Source organism: Antedon bifida, chromosome 7, assembly GCF_963402885.1.
Source record: "Antedon bifida chromosome 7, ecAntBifi1.1, whole genome shotgun sequence".
NCBI lineage: Eukaryota > Metazoa > Echinodermata > Crinoidea > Comatulida > Antedonidae > Antedon > Antedon bifida.
This window is the reverse complement of record NC_136232.1, coordinates 3,098,134-3,116,926: the sequence shown is the minus strand read 5'-3', so window position 1 is coordinate 3,116,926 and position 18,793 is coordinate 3,098,134. Positions and strand designations below refer to the sequence as shown.

The window sequence follows — 18,793 nt, the reverse complement described above, 5'->3', positions numbered from 1 at the left end:
TGACCAATGAGGGCCGAGAAAACGATCACATGATTGACTTTTTAATCATCATCTTCATCATCATCTTCTTCATCTGCTTCGATTTCTAGTTCGAGTTCAGATCCGATAAACTGTGCCAAACCGTTATCGCCGCCTAAAAAAAGAGAAATTAGTAAGTAACAACTGATTGTATATAATCTTTCCTTCAACATCGTCAACATTTAGGGACATAAACTTCCTAAAAGACCTGCCTAACTACGTAATTATAAATACTCACCATCTCGTCGAACAATTCTTACACATGAGCCACTTCTACATGACATACCAGAGAGAAGGCCACAGTCGGCGTGACTCGAGCAGCTTCGAGCATTCTGAAAGAACAATTGCCAACCATGTTAGTGAGATACTCATTAGTAGGCCTAACAAAACAAATCAAACATTTTTTTTTTAATAATCCTAAAAAGAGTAAGTATTATACTATGAACTAAATATTGTAACATTGGTTCACAAAAAACCAAAAGCAACTATAAATTCGTAATGATATAATTAGTAGAACGAATAATCGTCCGACTGAGAGGAATGGAATCGTCTGGTACATTTGTCAGTGGCGCCACCAACGGTTTCGTACCGGACTACCAAAACTGCCATCTTACAAGAACCCACAAAAGATATCATTGCATTCAAAGTGCTATAAAGATTTACTTCGTCGTCCCCTTTTCTTGTTTTGAAACCTTCGGGGACTGTCTACATAAAGCATCGTCCTTACTTAATGCATTACCAATTTGAATCCGAAATATTAAATATGTTTAAAGGCGACTCAAAAAACACCTCACCCCAAAACCTATTATGGCAGACATTGTCCCTAGGTTACGAAATGTTCTCAAATAAAATTTCCCAATTCATATAATATTTTGTAAGGCATATTTTTATATTAATATATTTTTATAAACATTATAATAGGCTTTTTAATTTCTTTTTGTTTTTCTTGTGTATGTATATCGTTCTTGTTTTGTAAATGTTTGAGGGCCTCACGTCACCTTTTGCTGTTTGAAGTCACCCGCATTAAACAAAGTTTAATAAAAATAAAAATCTTATTTTTTATTGTTTTTGTTCAGCAACAAGCAGAACAAATGGATCATGACAGATTGGTAAAGTACGGAAACCTCCATAAATATGCGTCAAAAGTGGAACCATACGAGGCTTGTTTTTCTGCTGATCCAAAGTGAGAAGTGTTAAAGTCAGCATCTGTGTTTGTCTTTCTAATTTATTCGTCATCAGTGACGTGACAAACTCAGTTTGAAAACGTTGTAAACGTTGCTTCACAACGATTCACAAAAGTTTGACGAAATTGATAGTTATCGAAAACATGTAGAACAAATTGGGAAAAATATTTCTAAATTGTGTTCAATTATTTATTTTTCTTTAAAATGTGTGTAGTGTATAATGGAATGGTGTGAATTCCTAATGGTTCAACATAACGTGGAATTCACAATAGTACAAGTATAATTATTTTTATTCACACTGTTCAGATGATTATACTGACTATCGGTCAAACAAGCACCCAATAGGCATGGAGCATTGCTCGTATCAAATTATATGTGGATTTGTTTTTCAGTAATCTGGTCAAACTTTACTAATAAATGGTAGTTAGACAATATTGCCTTTAACCACACCACACTTCAGGTAGGTTTACAATGTTTGTCCATGCAATATCTTTGGCCTAAAGGGAAATTGAAATTGCAATAGATAACATGATACGGGTATGGATTATTTTGATTATTTTCTACACTTTTCAGCTTTCCTATACGCTCTAAAATTACAGACATTGATGGTCAAATCGTGTAAACTACAAGCTACAATTTTAAGAACCATTCACATGGAGTGGAGTTCATGGAGTGGAGTTGTGGCTTGGTGGTTATGATGCTTGGCTACCACTCCACTCCCAAAGACTTGTAATAAGACTTTGTTTATGTAGAGCGTCTTGTGTATATGTTTGTCTTGTGAACCTCTAAGGGTCCCTAATGATCAGCAATTGCTGGATGGATCACCCTCTTTAAATATGGTAAAACAAACAAAACAACAAAAACAAGTCGTTTGTACTGCCAACAAATACATATTTACTTAATTATTACGCTATATACATGCATGTTTTGCTATATGTTACTTATGCTACTAAATGCATAATAAAAGGGAATACTTACTGATTCTGTAAATGCAACAGCAAGAACAAGGCAAACAAGTCCAAATGCCACAAACTTTCTCATTTTTGTTTTTGATGTTTACAACGAACTGTCCTCCGAAAAGATGTCGATGGTTCGGTTACCAAAAAGTAAATGGACTAATAAACGCGTGTTCATGTATTAACTTCAATCTCCTACTTATTACCCTAGAGATTAGTTAATGGATCGTTAGTTGTTTTAGATTATTGCAATATTGTGTTATAAGTATTTTCTTCTAACTTTTTTTCGCAAGGTTTCTTTGGCCATAGAAATATGTGTTCACGTTTCTGACGATTCATTTTAATAAAGAAAATTAAATAAAATCACCTTTTTCAAATTTCATCAGCGTATCATTTTTATTCAAATACATATTTCGTTTTTTATAATAGTATTAATGTTAAAAATTGAAAAAAAATATATATTTGGCGGACATTATATCTTATTAAACGAATGAACACACGTGTAAGTTGAATATGATTTTTTTTAGATCTATTATACTGGGAAGGAACTATTGACTAATGCAGGGAACTCTTCCCTCGAGACACCCACTATCCAGGGAAGACTTTCTCGTCGTGAAACGAACGAGGAAAACATTATATTAGATTGTTAGGCATCAACTCCTATTCAGGGGATATGATATTAAAGGGTAGGATTATAATGTAATTGAAAGGGGATAGAAGAAAATTAATCTGTAGGCAAACGCAGAAAGATTATTTGTTTAATATGCAAAGCTCATACAGATGGTGAAAGAAAAAGAAGACCCACCGAGTCAGATGATTTTAAAATTTAGAACATGATGATGACAATATGGTATATGCCTAATGCGTCCGTAATTGATTTAAGTGTAGGCCTACTGTTCCAAATACGCCAAATTATTCCCTCAAAATATGATATATTAGCAACATTGATTACCTTAATCTGTCATTCTCGCCAAAGCCTTTTTCTATGAAATTAATTAACAAAAGAAACTGTGTTTAGTATAATTCATTGTTTAGGCCTTAATTTGTCAAATTTTGCCTAAGGTTTCTTGCCAAAATTGTATGTATAATTTCATTATATGAATTATAGAGGATAATAATTAAAGTGAAGTTATTGTTTTGCTTCTAAATGTATCTACGGTAATGAGTGGCAACTTAAACTTTAAACTGATTTGGCCAAAAGGTGAGCTGTTCAACATGCGTTAATATCGTCATCTAATCATAATTTTTGCTTAATTTATGAAATTAATTGACATTCAATACCACGCAGTCCTGGTAATAATAAATGATTATGTCGAAATCGATATTAAATCTATTCCATTGGGGGAATTGATAAATCATATCATATAAAAAAAACCTTGCACAACTAAGTGCTTTGTTTGTTTATCATTTTGTAAATATCTGTCATGTAATTAGGCAGGCACCAGGGAAAGGTAAAACGGACATGCGGCTTTAGTATTAGTAAATTACAACGCTGTTCCATTAGGATTCCTGAGGGAAAGGATTGTGTTGCATTATGGGTATTAACCTATGACGACTGTTTTATTTAGTTATTATAAATCGTTTGCACTTTTTATATCACAAGACTCATCCGCAGTATTTTTCAATAACTGTAATCACAAAATTATAGTAACATACCAAGATAGGCACTCGTAACAGTCCTTTTACTTATTTCTGGCTGCGACAAAACCCACAGTACTGTACTATTTTACATATTCTCCGCGGCGCGGTGTCTGTTAAGGGGTGTGGAACTGATCGTGTCGCAGCCACAAATTAACCCATTGATCTCCGGAATGCCTTGCTATGATTATCTATATAAAAAAAACTTCGTTAGTATACAGTATGTGATTTGCGATATATTTGTGATTGATTAGCTATAATAGGCCTACTAACGAAATAAAGGTTGATAATTGAAAAAAAGGCGGTACGATAGAATTATATTGTTACAATAATCAATCATCAATAATAATAATAATCCAATTCACGTCTTACGATAGTTAGCCAGCAGTCATATCTTTAAAACATAGTTACATTATAGTTATGCCATGTCTAATTGCCGACACTAAATCGGCAAGGTCATACACTGCTGTGATGATGCTATTTAAAGGGCAAAGTTAAGAGGTAACTTTAATTTAGACAGATTTTGATTGGAGTCAAGTTGACCGCCTATAACCTCCGACAGCGAATGAAGTGTGCGAATCAGCAGCGACTAGGATGTTCGCTCGGCAGATATTTGAACGTGAATTCCTACTTTCCTTTCGTGAAGGGTCTTGTCGTTATGTTCTCGGAAAGACATCTGTTGTCGTACAAGGCCTCGACCATATAAAGCAAGTAGGCCTACTTCATTCATACATAATATTGTTTTATCATCATTATTTATACGCATCCAACAGCGAGAAACTCGCCAATTACCCATTGACGGATAAGTCCATTTCAGGCTGTCAGAATTGAACCCTGGCCGTTGGAATTGGAAGGTAAACACGTTAACCACGAATATACCTACTGTACAGCTTTACTCATATAGTACCGTAATATATAATCATAACACCTAGGTACATTGTACTATTGTTAGTCAATACCAATTAGTTAACTAAATTATCAATAGGCAATTGTTGTTGCCCGTGTCGTCATAAAGCATAATGCAATGATCGACAGAAAAAATCCTGAAATTTGGTAGTAAAAATTCTAAAAACAAGACGTGTTATTACAAGTGTTTCCCCGTCGTCCCCAAATGGTAAAAGATACACAGATTTAATACCCTGATTCCCGGGGCGTTTTTCTAGTACATAACATAACCAAGAAGCAAATTAAAATACAATGAGCGCTCTTAATCTATTCCATAAGACTGAGGTGTCTGGAGACTTGTATGATTGTTATGCTAGCTTTCAATATATATCTCATTTAAACTGTTAGTCCACCAGATAGGCATATACCCTCGATCTATCTAACGTTTCAATACTGATGAAATCACGTTTATATATTATAGGTGTTGGACTCTTTGGAATTTGAAACAATAAAGGTCTCGAAGATTTGAAGAACTTACTTGTACAAACCACAGGGTGCAATCTGTGCGATAAAATTAGAACTGAATAACGAATAGAAACACGGTCAAATATCTCAATTTAGGCTATTATATTGTATACTAGGTGGTTATTTCGTCTCTAAAACATTCTCTGCTCATCATTTCCAATTCGTTTTAGCTTTTTGGTAATGTTGCTAGTTTTCTAGTTTAGCTATGTTGATGTACAGTAGAACTATTTTTAATAAAATTATTTCGAAATTGGTCAAATGAATGAATGAATGAAACAGAACATTGTATGGATAAAAGTATTATGATTTAGCTTTAGAGTTTTTAAGTAACATGCCAAATACAGGAATAAACTTGTCTCATTACAGACTAAAATGTCGCTTTTAACTGTATATAAGCTAAACTAAGTTATCATTTGCGGAATATTTTTAGTCAAAAGCCTTACAACTTATCTACATTAATGCTAACCAGCAAATTTACAATTATAAACAAATCAAATCAAAATATTATATAGACATAGACTTAGACATATATTGTTTACGGCGCCGAAGTATATTTCTTATGCAAATGATATAATAAATAGAAATGAAATTAAATGAATTCCTTCTATTAAGTGTGATATGATAGCTTGTTACATCTTAAATAACGGATAAAACGCAATAAAAACAATTAAATAATTCTAAATTCGCTCGATAAGTCAATACTGTTTCTTTAAAATAATTGTTATGGTTCTTTACATAGATTTGGACCATAAATAAAGTCAAAGTAATTTGACTGGGTGATTATCTAGACTATTTTGTAACCTAACGACAAATTTGTTTTACAGACATATTTGGTTCTTAAAATAGATAGTAAAATTAACTCGACTAGACGATCTTAACAAAGGATCGATTCAGTCCACATTCTTGATATTTTTATATTTATATTCAGACATCTATCTCGCTTTCGATTCACTGTTAACAAATCAAGGCTGTCATAACTGTGTGCAAATCTAATAATGCCAACATAGCCAGATATTAGGCGGTTACAATTGAGCAATTGATTCAGATCTAACGTTTCTAGCCCCGTTCTACTGATTCGGCACAGCAGGTAAAATTGGAGCTAATGTCCGTAACGTTAGATCATAGGGGTTCTCGCATACGGCGGCCTGACAGATGCAATGCGCATAATTTGTAATACCTCACCGCGTTCTATATCGGGAAATATTCAACAGCTTACCCGTGGCTTCGCCTATAGCATGTACAACCCCTAGATATCCAGGTATCTTATATAGGTATCCGAGACGGATGTCTTCCTCATTGATACACCTGGAACAGGGCCGTCCGCATCTTCTATTTCTTAATCTAGAAAGTGTTTGTTTTATAGATATAGTGGACGTTCATGTTTCGCTTTTTCAATTTTTTAGCTAAATTTCAATTACGCAGTCCAAATTTTGTTTTGAAGATTTCTCTATCAGGTATCAATTCCCGTGTCAATAGGCCTACCTGTACCAAGTTGTAGACTGTTCTATAGCGTGGTGACGTGAAGACTGGTTTATCTGTGCGGAACATTTAAATTACCTCATCAACATGTTGTGTTTCTATTTAATTGCAGCGGTTATATTACCAAGGTAAGTATATGGTTTTAAATTATTTGTTTTCGGAATAATTTATTTATAAATTATTGTTTTATTTTTATTATTATAAAATGTAATTAAATTAAGTTTTACACATGTTCTATCATTTGTTGTTAATATTATTTTAATAACGATTTCGCTTATTAAAAAAGGGCAAAATAAATGTAATCAGTAACACATCATTGGCTTCCAGATACGGTTTATCAGATAAATATTTTTTCATCTAATTTTTGGTGAAGTGAATAACTATTATGTGAAATTATTAATATATAAATGGAAATAAAAACTATAAATTCTCTGTTGCCAAAAAATGTGGAGTATCCAAAGACTTAATTTAATAATATAATTACCTATTCAACAACAACAAACTCCTTTTTTTCTGGGAAAATAAATCTTAATGTTTTCAGATTTATTTTCTACATCTAAGCCTAATTATAAATTTAAAGGCAAAACGGTAAGTCATGGTAAAAAAACGCATAGTCAACGGAATGAATAACGATTCGTTAATATTTTGAAACAGATCTTACATAATGAATTACAATTCCGGAGAATTGTTTCCATTTGACAGTTTTTCGTTAATTAAAAAAATTAATTTCCTTGCCCACACTCCAAACTTGTGAAATCATCGACTATTTACTGTTAGAACACGCTTACACGAACAAAATAAGTTATAATCAATATGAGAATGAACAAAAGAGTTTCAATGTGGCTTAGGTTATCACCTGGATCTTACTGTGAGATTTTTTTTTTCTGTTTTGATATATCACCTTTACGGTCGTCATATTGTTGGGTATCGTTTCAGATTTGTATGTATATAGTATATAGTATCTTTAATAACTTTTTTTTATTCATGGTTGATAATTTTATATCTTCGGTGAGATCCTTTTCTATTTTATGTTACTTTAAATTTGTTAACGTATTCTACTAAAAAGTACTTTATAAAGTTTCATATTGATATTGAAAGAAAATGTCGAAAAAAAAAACTTGGTTACCTTTGCATCTCCAACAATTTAACTAAATTAGATTTTATTAAAAGAATACGTTTTTGCTTACATTAAAATTTACCAGATATTTTTTTATCTTATGTGGGGAAAATTATTTACTTATTGCTATTTTAAAAACTGATTTAAGCAAAATATGTGACTTGAAATTAAGTTAAGACGATTTTTTGGTAAGCAAGTTTGATGAATCTGATCCTATTGTTAAATAAACTGATACGCAGATAACTCGTGGATTAAATTAAATTTATCTGTAAGAGTAAGATTTATATTTTATTTGATACGACGAAGACTCTGTTTTCTTAAGTTGATGGCATTATATCACCTTTAAGCATGAACTTAACCCTATCCCAGCTTGTCTTCCGTACCATATTTTGATTGAAAACTAACATAACAAATCCAGTCAAACATGTCACGAAAGTGCATTGAGTTTTGATGTATAACATCTGAAAAACGCGTTTGTCAATAAATACCATCTCTCTCTATCAAACAAACACAGTTACTTCATGTGACTAAGCTGTTAGTTGTCTTTTATCAACCACCATATCTAGAAACACTATAGCTAAAAGATGATAACTTTTGATATACAAACATAACATAAGCAAATGTTTGATTGTCAATTAGGGTGTCTATTTACATGTTTCAGTTTTTTGGGGGTTTTTTGGTCCAAATAATTGTTTATAATGATCAGATATTTATTAAACTAAATCTTAAACAATATTAAGCTACAGAGTTCAGGTAGAGTTTATTTTAAAATGTATATTTCAATTTCATATTTGCGACGTACATTATTCAGTTAGTTTGGATTGTGGGAAAATACAATAATGTCAATCTCAAAATTTAATTGAGTTACCCATTTAGCCCCAGAGTGTTACCAATTCTCATCGGTAATTTACACATAATAAAATAATTCATTGATTGTATCGAATGTCGATGTCAGTACAAGTTAAATTACCAACGAATACAAGTAATGTTGTTACATTGTTACGTTCACAGCGTGCTGGCTGATGACTGTCCATGTTGGGACATGGACGAAGTTGAATTGGCGGAACATTGTGAACAGTTTGTGACTGGTTCGAAACCAATTGACGCATGCGCCGAAAATGCTGTAGTTGAATACGATTCGTGCGCATGTTGTCAACGTTGTACGAGGGTGAGTTCTTTTTTTATATATTTATGAATGTACTGAAATGTCTGTAATATTTTTAATAATCTAAACTTACAATTTTAACTAAAATAAGCTACTTTACTAAATAAGTAAACTTTGAGAAAGGTGGGCCTAGGGTAGGCCCTAATCAATCTGAATAGTGATGTTTACCAAATAATAATTACTAATACCATGGACCTATAAATGTATAGGTCTATACTTATACTATTTATTTTGTTAATTGTCTATTTTAATTCCCCAAACCCAAACCGTTCAAAGTTTAAAGAAAGAATTCACTTTCCTAACAATAAGATAATGACAGACATTAATAGCCTTTTATACTTATGATAGATTGACAACACATATGTTTTAATTTCAAATTAACACGTGGCCTATCACACTTCAATGCATACGATATTTAAAGGTCAAAATAATATGAAATTATCTAGACACGCATCATCTTCACACTTGAAATTAAAAATGAAAATCGATACTGATTGGATAATACAGGGTAAGAACGGTAATTTGAACGTTCTATTAATTAATAGTTTTACTTGCTGGTGATATTAGATAATGGTAGTTTAAAGAGTAACGGTTATTGAGACTTGGTCAAATGGATTTATATTTCATGGAAACCGATCTACTGATAGCAGATTGCTATACGGTAGGCTATAGACAATCCAAAACAAACTAAAATCTTACCATAATGTTCTATCTGCCATTCTCGTAGTTTGGAACACATCTGGACTTACAGACACAAAGGAATGCAAACAAAGGTTACACCTTCCTGAATAAATAATATGCAAATGAACTGGATGTTACCGTAAATCAGATATGGAAAGGAAAAAGGGCATTTTGGTGGGAGGAAGAAATCAGTACGAAATATAACAGAATGATTATGATAATAAAATATCACCAATTTCTATCGCATCCAATTTTGGTAGAAAAATGAAATGTAAAGTAACAGTTTCCAATAACCAGATTATTTATCAACAATTAAATACAAATTATAATTTTTATTCTGAGCAATATATAATAAAGTATAGGACTGTACTATAACAATCATTTAAGTTAATTATTTCTTGCAAGACCATATTGAATATAAAAATATACTATAGTAAATATAGTAAATAAGCAGATCATTTATCAACAATAAATTAAAATTATAATGTTCATTCTGAGTAATATATAATAAAGTGTAGGACTGTACTATAACAATCATTTGAGTTGATTATTTCCTACAAGACTATATTGAATATAAAAATATGCTATTTACATATTAAAATAAAATCAGTCACCTGCGCTCTTCAAAGCGATTACTCTTATTATATTACTATAAATAATCGAACCTAACATTTCCTAAATGTATATATAAACACAACTACAGTAATTCCATTATAACCACGAGCATTATTATAACAGAACACCGTCTATCAAAGCATTAGTGCTTAATTGATAGGGATTAATTCTATAATTTTTTATATAAAAGTTTTTAAAAGCAGGCTTATTCCTATATTGATACACACTATGCACATAAAAAATGTTATTTGCCTTTTAGTGTTGTTTTAAATGTCAAACTAGGAAGTATAATTTGACAGACCAGACATGGCAGACAGTTTGTAATCGTGACAATACAAATAAATATATGCCTACGGTTTATTTTCTTAAAAATCATTTTAAAAGATGATAAAAAGACTCCCATCACAATGTCAATATTACATAAAATGCATAAACTGTACATAATTAAGTGGGACATAGGAGGGGGACACACTTACGTTGATGCCATAAAAATCGTATTATAAACGACTCTACTGTTTATTCGCCATTATTTCAAAGCCATTATATCTTGAGTATTCACACTGGTTTAAACAATGTTCCCTTTCTCTACAACCCACCATAGGTTGTTCACGGACCCCTTCTTGAAAACCCCTTTCCAACACTTCTTGTCACGCCAATAATTGACAACTATTGGCGATGACAAGCACTGAATATCCTGGTGTTCACAACCCGGATCCAGTCCCGATGGAACACTTACCTGGCCAAAAATATAATCTTTCACATTCTTTAGATTTCAGAAGATATTGTATTACTCTCAAACGAATATTCAATTTCAATTTAGCATAATGTTTGATTCTATTGGAAGAAAGTGTTTGTTTGTTTTACGATTATCATTCGCATACCTCTGGTGGCGATAACCTTACAGTCTGGAGCTAGTAATTATTATTATTAATAAATCAATACTGCTATTGTTTTATATTCAATCTTCTTATACTTATAAATATACTTTATGTGTTATTGTAATGTTTTATTATCTAAACTGTTACTGAAGTTTTGAACGTTTTGAAGTGGTACTTTTCATATCGAGCAATTTGGGAATTTCTAAAACTAATGACTAAATATACCAAAATATGTACTACTTCTTCAAAACAAACGTATATATCTATTATTATGGTAATTTATTTCGAAGTATTTATTTTGTTAATTACACAGGTTGAAAACGAAGTCTGTGGGGGTACTAATGATCTATTCGGTGCGTGTTCACCTGGTTTGAAATGTAGCTTCAGTCTCGGAAACTTCGTGTTTGGACTTTGTGTCGAAGACACAGATGAAGGTGGGTGTAGTACCATTTTATAACAAGTTATTACATCATCGTAAAATTGGTAAAACATTGTTATCATCAATCCTGTAGCTTATAATAATTTGGTTGGAGGTTTGCTGGACCATGGCTGCTGTTTTTAGATACAGATCGCACAAACAATAATTTTCAATAAATAACTTTCGATAAAACATATAGGAATCCTACATTGATTGTTTTCAATTGTTTTATTTTCTAGATGCAATATTTGCTCAGAAGTTTTCAACAGCAATGTTCCCGATTGATTTCTCCGCAGAGAATGGAGAAAACGGATTAAATCATATTTTCTTGTAATAGGCCTACAGTGGTGTTTTTGAAATGGAATGGTTTCATTTCTATAAAACTGGTATATGCAGCTGAAATAATCAAACAATGTTTTCTAAACGTCTGTCTACGGTGGGTTGTAATAAAATCAGTTGAGCGACATGAACACGCAACTAAACGGAACCAGCACTGAAGCAATGCCAAGCTCGAGCGACTACTGGTTTCTGACAGTTCTTTAGAATTGCTTGTTGAGATTATGAGTTAAAAGTACATGAGTACATTTACGTACATTGCATAAATTAAAATACTTGTTCTATACTGAGGAACATAATTTTTTCTGAAACGCAAAATCAATATGGTTATATTTTTGTAATTGGGTGGAGGCATGTTTTTGTGATTAAAATTATTTATAGTATTGAATAGTAATTAAAAAGTGTAAACGTAACACGCATTTAGTATTCATCCTATCTCCTAATTCTATAATACGCATGCGCGATGACACCGTTTGCAATATATGGTTGTCGCTTCGATTTTCGAGTTGAAGTAATTCTACGCATACTAACTGTTGATAATTTGGCGCTTGTTCATATAAAGACTAAATGATGTCTGCCTCTTCTAACAATTTTCCAAATATCCAATTTTTCGGCCGATGTTTTTAGAAATTAATGACGTTATCGTCGTAAGAATTTACGATAGGCATGCCTTAGGCCTACTAATAAACTATATTTCTCTCAAACTTGTATTATTTATTTATTACTATTTCATTGAAATATAATTATATTATAGTTTTGTGTTTAAATTAAAGTGTACATTTTTATCTCATGCTTGTAGATTTTGCGTAAATGTACATAAAATTATATTAAATGTAAAAAATAAAGTTTGTCTACCTGAGCACAATGTGACTACTGTATTGTGTGAATAAATACATCAAATCGTGTATACGTTATTTTTATTTATGTGATGTTGGCTGTGAACCAATCGCAATGAGCTTGACATCTAAGATCTACTAGGATACCATTTACTATTACGTTAAACTTTAACAAAATAATTACCAAATTGGAGTAATATATAACAAGAGTATATGGAACGTTCAAATAAAAAGTGACTATTATACTGGGTGATGTGTGCCACACAAACGACAACAATAGAAAGCTTTCGGGTTTCTACAGGTTAGGACTAACCAAAAGCTCCTTGGTATAAAAACTTAAACATGTTTTAAAAATCTCTAGTTCATGTTTCATCAAAAGATGCATACAAAACAAATACACCACACACATACTAAAATTAGTTTTCGGTAACTTACTTTTCATTATTAAATCAAATATTTTTATTATAAGACGTGACAAAACTGCGGTGTGATGTATTATACTCGTTTTCAACTCCATTGTAACCGTTCCCATATTTCCATTCGAAAACATTGCACTAGAACATTTGTAGCCAATTCGATATTAGTAAACTGCTAACGAAAGCTGAATTTAATAGAATTATCTAATGGTATCATTTAAATCAGCGGATAGAAAATTGGTACGTGCTTTCTGTATTTTCCGCATATCACTACATATACTATAGTGAAGTGTTTGTGTTCAAAATCTAAATTAAATCATTTGTAAAATACCACAAAGTTATATCAAGATTTTACAATTAGATAACATTCTAAAGAATTCTCAAATTGTTTTTGAAACGTGTACAGCTATTATTGAAATACAGCACTGTACTACAATATAACAAGTACATATTGGTGGTCCGACTCGATCATCAATTTTATTTGATTCGTCGAGAAGAAAGCTAGTTTAAACATAAAGATGTATAGGCCTAAAAAAGCATTGTATCCCGAAATCGGACATGGACATGTCAACGTTTCAATGCATTTTTACGATTCTTGAAAATTATTAAAAAGTATAAAATTGGATGTTCTGAATAATTGAGATAACAAATAAAGTGAATAAGGCCTACACTTTTTTACACATGATAACTGGTGTAAACAGTATGTTCCGTATAATCGTATATAACAGTACATTAAGTACAACTGACGACGGAGGTAAAAACACAGGACTGCAGACGTGTGATGATACATTGGTTCGACGATGAATTGCTTGAATCAACCTGTCGGTAACGACGATATTACGGAAAAACTACGGCGATAATAACTCGACAACGACGATTACGATGACGAAAAAATATAAATAAAATCATAAAATATGTTATCATAATAACAGTAAGATAATAATAATAAACGACGATGAACATAACTTAAGAGAATTATGACAGGATGATGAAAACGGAAAAAAATAATAATGTTCCATTATTGCTTTTCTTTGTTTTTTTTCGCTTAATGCATTATGTATTATCATTGTATTTATTTCTAAATCGTCACTGAATATACAAACATATCTATGACATGTCCGCTGTCATTTGGTAAGATGAGCGGTACCATCAAATACTTATCACCTTCTATCTGTCAGGATGGATGCACATTAAACACAGTTTAAACATGAATTATACCCAGTGTGAATTTGTTTCGAGCTCAGCTAGAATCTTAACTTGCTCGCGGTAGCATACACAGAACGACTGTTGCTGTTTCGACGTCATCAAAAATCGTGCGAAGCTTTCGTTACTACCTGTTGCGTACGCGTCAGCGTTTGAACGGTAAATTGAGTTTGTTAGAAAACTGAGACGCAGCTCAAACGGAAGATTCAATTTCGGTCGTGCAATACCGAACATTTCTAACATTCTGCTGTGTTACATTGGAGATATACTGAATTGGATTCTCACAATTGTTTAATCCCTTGACATAGGTACAAGCTGTAGGACTTAAGGTGTGTAATTAAACCTTCACGGAACATACATTTAGACTCAATTGATTGACATGCTTGTACGTTTAATAACTTAAACATATCGTAGTTTGAGAAAATTATTAAATGTAGGCCTAAATGTAAATGTATGAATTTTAGAAGGGAAGTTTAATATAATACAGTAGAACTCGACCCAGGAGAGACATTCTCCTTTGTTGGATTCCGAAGGGGTTCCCTTAAAAGAAAGATTCTAAATAAACATTTGCTAAATCAATTTATGATAGAAACCACTTTTACTGAGTATATAGCAGTCTATTGTCAATACACTTTGGCAGCTAACATAAAGACATTCATATTACATTATCATACCTAAATTTTACCTAAATAGGCCTAAATATATAGTAGAAAACTATTTAAACTAATATACAAGACCTATATTATATAATATAAGCAATTTTGTAAAAACAAAAGTATAATTATTTTGTGTATAAAAAATAATTATATTGTATACAAAATTAATTTCTCCAAATTATGACTATACCTACAAATACAAGTTATGTGTTTCGTTTATTTATGGTATCATAGACAAGTTAGACTCATCAGTACCAGATCCTTCACTTGGTACAAACTCGTAGGAGGCTCTGTACTTCGCGTTCATATCAAACGGTCCATAATAACCACAGCCACGTTCATCTTGTATAAAAACGATATCTAACCTACGCGTAGAAGACTTAAACTTGATTGGAAAACCGCCTTCCTGATTAGAACATACGTCGGTGATCTGCTTTCCTGAATGTTCTGTGTAGTCAATGATCTGGAGTTTTGTTACGCAGGTCCTGCCTTGTTGAGCGTATCCAAGACCAGATACTTTGTATATCATGAGATGGACAACTTGATCGGAGGGCGCTATTAGCTTTTGGCGGCACTTTTCATGGTGACTGTTGAATCTTGGGGTCAGAAAACCCCGCGGATCATCTTTCCTTACAGAGTCACATGCTATAAAATAAAAACACATACGCTTTCAGAAATAAAATGGTTTTAATTATTTGCTCATATTTCTTAATTTAGTGAAATACATGAAACACTATCTAGAGTTTTATTCGGTGATTTTGTTGTAGGGCTGCTCATAGGTCTACTGCTTAGTATTAATACATAAAAGGGGGCGCTGTTATAAGAAAGCAAAACAGTTGGTAAAACCTTTAGTGTAGATGGCGGTGTACCCTGTTGTTATCAGTGTGTCTGAGCAGCTCCTCTCTGTTTCTATACGAGCAGTAGTCGAGTAGGCCTAGATCTTTAACGAGTACTATTAGGAGCGCGTGAGCAAACAGAGGAATTATCAATTATTATCTCAAGTCTCTTTTGTTTCTTTGTTCATGTTGTTAGTATTTCTTTACGAGCGCCACCAGCGGATCACCACATTTGATACCAGCTCAAATATACGTATGACAGGACTTGTGTGCCAAAATATTTATCTTTTTACCAATATTAGTAACTACACACACAAGCCATTTCTTATTCAATAAGTACTGTACTCACTTTGTGGGACAGTGCAGTACCCAGTGTTTAATGGTGGTCGGCAACTACAAATTAAGCCATTTGAACATTTTCCCATCGCACTCATCATGCCACCACAGGGCTCATTCAATCTCTGCAAAGACAAAACATAGATCTGTTGTTAGATAATGATTAGAAAGGTGATGCTAGAAAAAGGAGGTGATGATGATGACGATGATAATGATGACGATGATGATCTAACATAAATCGATGAAGAGAGGATTTGGTTCGAAGTGTTATGTTGACGCTTATTGAATAAATTAGTAGGCCTATGGTGATGATGTTGATAACGAAGTGCATTGTGGGTTGCAAGAAGATTATGATGACGACAAAAACAGACATTTTACTACGGTAATGTGTAGGCCTACAACAATCTACCCACCGTAGTCAGACATAGTGATATCAGAAATAAACAACTTTTACCTTAGAGCATTCCTGACAACACCCACATGCGTCGGGTACCAAATTGGTTCCAAACGGGCATTCGCTGGATTTGGTTGGAGAACCTTTACATAGTTTCTTTTTTTCCTTCAGTGTTTTACCACAAAAACATATCATACACTCAGAACTGAAAATACAATTAGTGGAACAGAGACTTTTATAACAGGTTAATAAAAAGAAAGATAGATCTCTTAATACACATACGGTATGCCTAGACACCGCGCCTGTTAAGGCTTATTTACCTGGTAAGCCAAAGTTTACCAAAGTTAGCGATAATTGTGCCGCCTATCAAACCAACTTACCCGGGTAAATAATCAAGCCTGATAGGTAGAATAGATGCTCTATTATCTCTATTCTCGATAATAATCCAGAATAAGAACTTTATATACATTAGAGGTTGTAGTCAATACTTCGGCAAGTCTGTCTAAAACGTAATTAAACATGCTAACTAATATAAGGTGTGTTACCGGCTTACACACAATGTTTATACACACTATTATATATCTAATCTAATTAAACAATCACCTAACTTAAGATATTTTCATTTTGATTCAAACATTCAATTTATTAGTAACTTTCTATTTTTGTTGGTCCAATTCGAGAAGATAAACAGTCTACTTGAGAAAGTAGTAGTAGTAGTAATAAGTTATGTTTGTACTTATTATTATGTAAAGTTTTTCGAATTGGATAAACAAAAAGAAACTTACTTATAAATATCGTTTTATTCAATAAAAGGGGCGTTAAAACAACTTAGAAACTCCGGTAAACTCACCAAATAAATAATGTCATGAATACAGCAAGCACATATCTCACACGCATTTTTAAAACTTGTCTCAGGATGAGAAGAAAAATGGTATCGAAGATGAAAAGATGCCGGCCGGTATCAATAATGTTCAGAACAACACAGTTACTCTTTTATCAGATAACTGTAAAGAAGTTACCGTGTGGGGATGATGACGTCATCTGTCAGGGCGAATGAATATCGTGCCGTGTTAGAGTCGAAACGCTGTCAATATCTGGCCTTGTTAGAATAACAGAAGACAGAAGAAATAGATTCGGATGAGTATGTTTTAATAACGACTATCCTATGGTAGGTTATTACTTTCGCCATTGGATGTTATTATGCTATTAGCGGGAAGTTAATAAATTATTATTTATATACAATTACAAATCATTAGCCATAACCTAAATATATCTTTAAATTAAATATAATTTAAGGTGAGGATTCATTTTTTTATTTAATTGATTTAAAATAAATAATGTATTTATTCATTTGTTTATTCTGAAAATAATAAAAATACACTCAATTAATTTGATGTGTAACTTTTTTCCTTTAATTTAATTTTTTTTTTTTTATGAATTGTAGGCCAATTGTAAAATACTACTTTTCCGCCTTTTGGCAGACGTTGTATTATTTTTGATTGATATATCAATTTTTAAATTTAAATTTTTAAAAATAAATACATAAGAATGTTACAAGCATCCCAGGTCACATCTTGGGTGTAGGCTAGAACGAAACAAAAAGGTGCATAACAGTTACAAAGAAGGTCTAAAAAACACTCAAAAGGCATACAATTACCTGATGATTTATCATTATAGATTTTAAATTGAACGAAAGTAATTGATTTAAACAAGGTTATATTTTATATACGAAGAAATGAATATTTTATATTATTTTACTATAGAATTTTTAACTTTACATTTTTCAAATCTTAATATCAGAATGATTCCCTTTAGTAGTCTACTTAGCGCCCTCTACTGATCTGTTTTATTGTTAACTTTTAGTGAGACAATGGAGAAATAAGTTTCTCCATGGTGAGACTAAATTGCCGTTTCATTTTTCCCTTATTGTTAAATATCTAGGAGGCTGTCGTATTTGTTTATTTGTTTAAAAAATGTAAAAATACGGTAGTATTAATACTATCCTAGAAGCAGTAGTGAATTACTTCATTTCACTAAGTTAGGCCTGTGGTAGTAGATCATTGCCTATACATTAAATATAATATATATGTCGTTTGATTACGCCACAACACCAAAAAGAATCGGTATATTTAATTTGAGAGTAAGGAAATAGCATAACATTATGAATGACTGAAGTATAATAACTCAAACGTAAAGTAGACCAAATGTAACCCGTAACGAC

General features: G+C 32.2%; 2 protein-coding genes and 1 long non-coding RNA gene across 3 annotated transcripts; 1 reads left to right on the top strand and 2 right to left on the bottom strand.

The window, feature by feature from the left end:
* On the bottom strand, positions 1–2,339 carry LOC144848208 (uncharacterized). Its single transcript, XR_013613834.1, has 3 exons — positions 2,181–2,339; positions 257–350; positions 1–133 (listed from the first exon to the last, which is right to left on the bottom strand). It is a non-coding gene; the product is annotated as an uncharacterized LOC144848208 (long non-coding RNA).
* A 4,152-nt stretch (positions 2,340–6,491) lies between these two features.
* LOC144848207 (uncharacterized) lies at positions 6,492–12,340 on the top strand. Its single transcript, XM_078704919.1, has 4 exons — positions 6,492–6,813; positions 8,814–8,970; positions 11,455–11,575; positions 11,799–12,340. Exons 1-4 carry the CDS (start codon positions 6,773–6,775, stop codon positions 11,891–11,893), a joined length of 414 nt encoding a protein of 137 aa, XP_078561045.1. The 5' UTR covers positions 6,492–6,772; the 3' UTR covers positions 11,894–12,340.
* Positions 12,341–15,174: 2,834 nt separating this feature from the next.
* On the bottom strand, positions 15,175–17,623 carry LOC144848581 (uncharacterized). Its single transcript, XM_078705376.1, has 4 exons — positions 17,423–17,623; positions 16,633–16,777; positions 16,192–16,303; positions 15,175–15,651 (listed from the first exon to the last, which is right to left on the bottom strand). The coding sequence occupies exons 1-4, from the start codon at positions 17,467–17,469 to the stop codon at positions 15,227–15,229; spliced, it is 729 nt and encodes a 242-aa protein (XP_078561502.1). The 5' UTR covers positions 17,470–17,623; the 3' UTR covers positions 15,175–15,226.
* Positions 17,624–18,793: the final 1,170 nt, after the last annotated feature.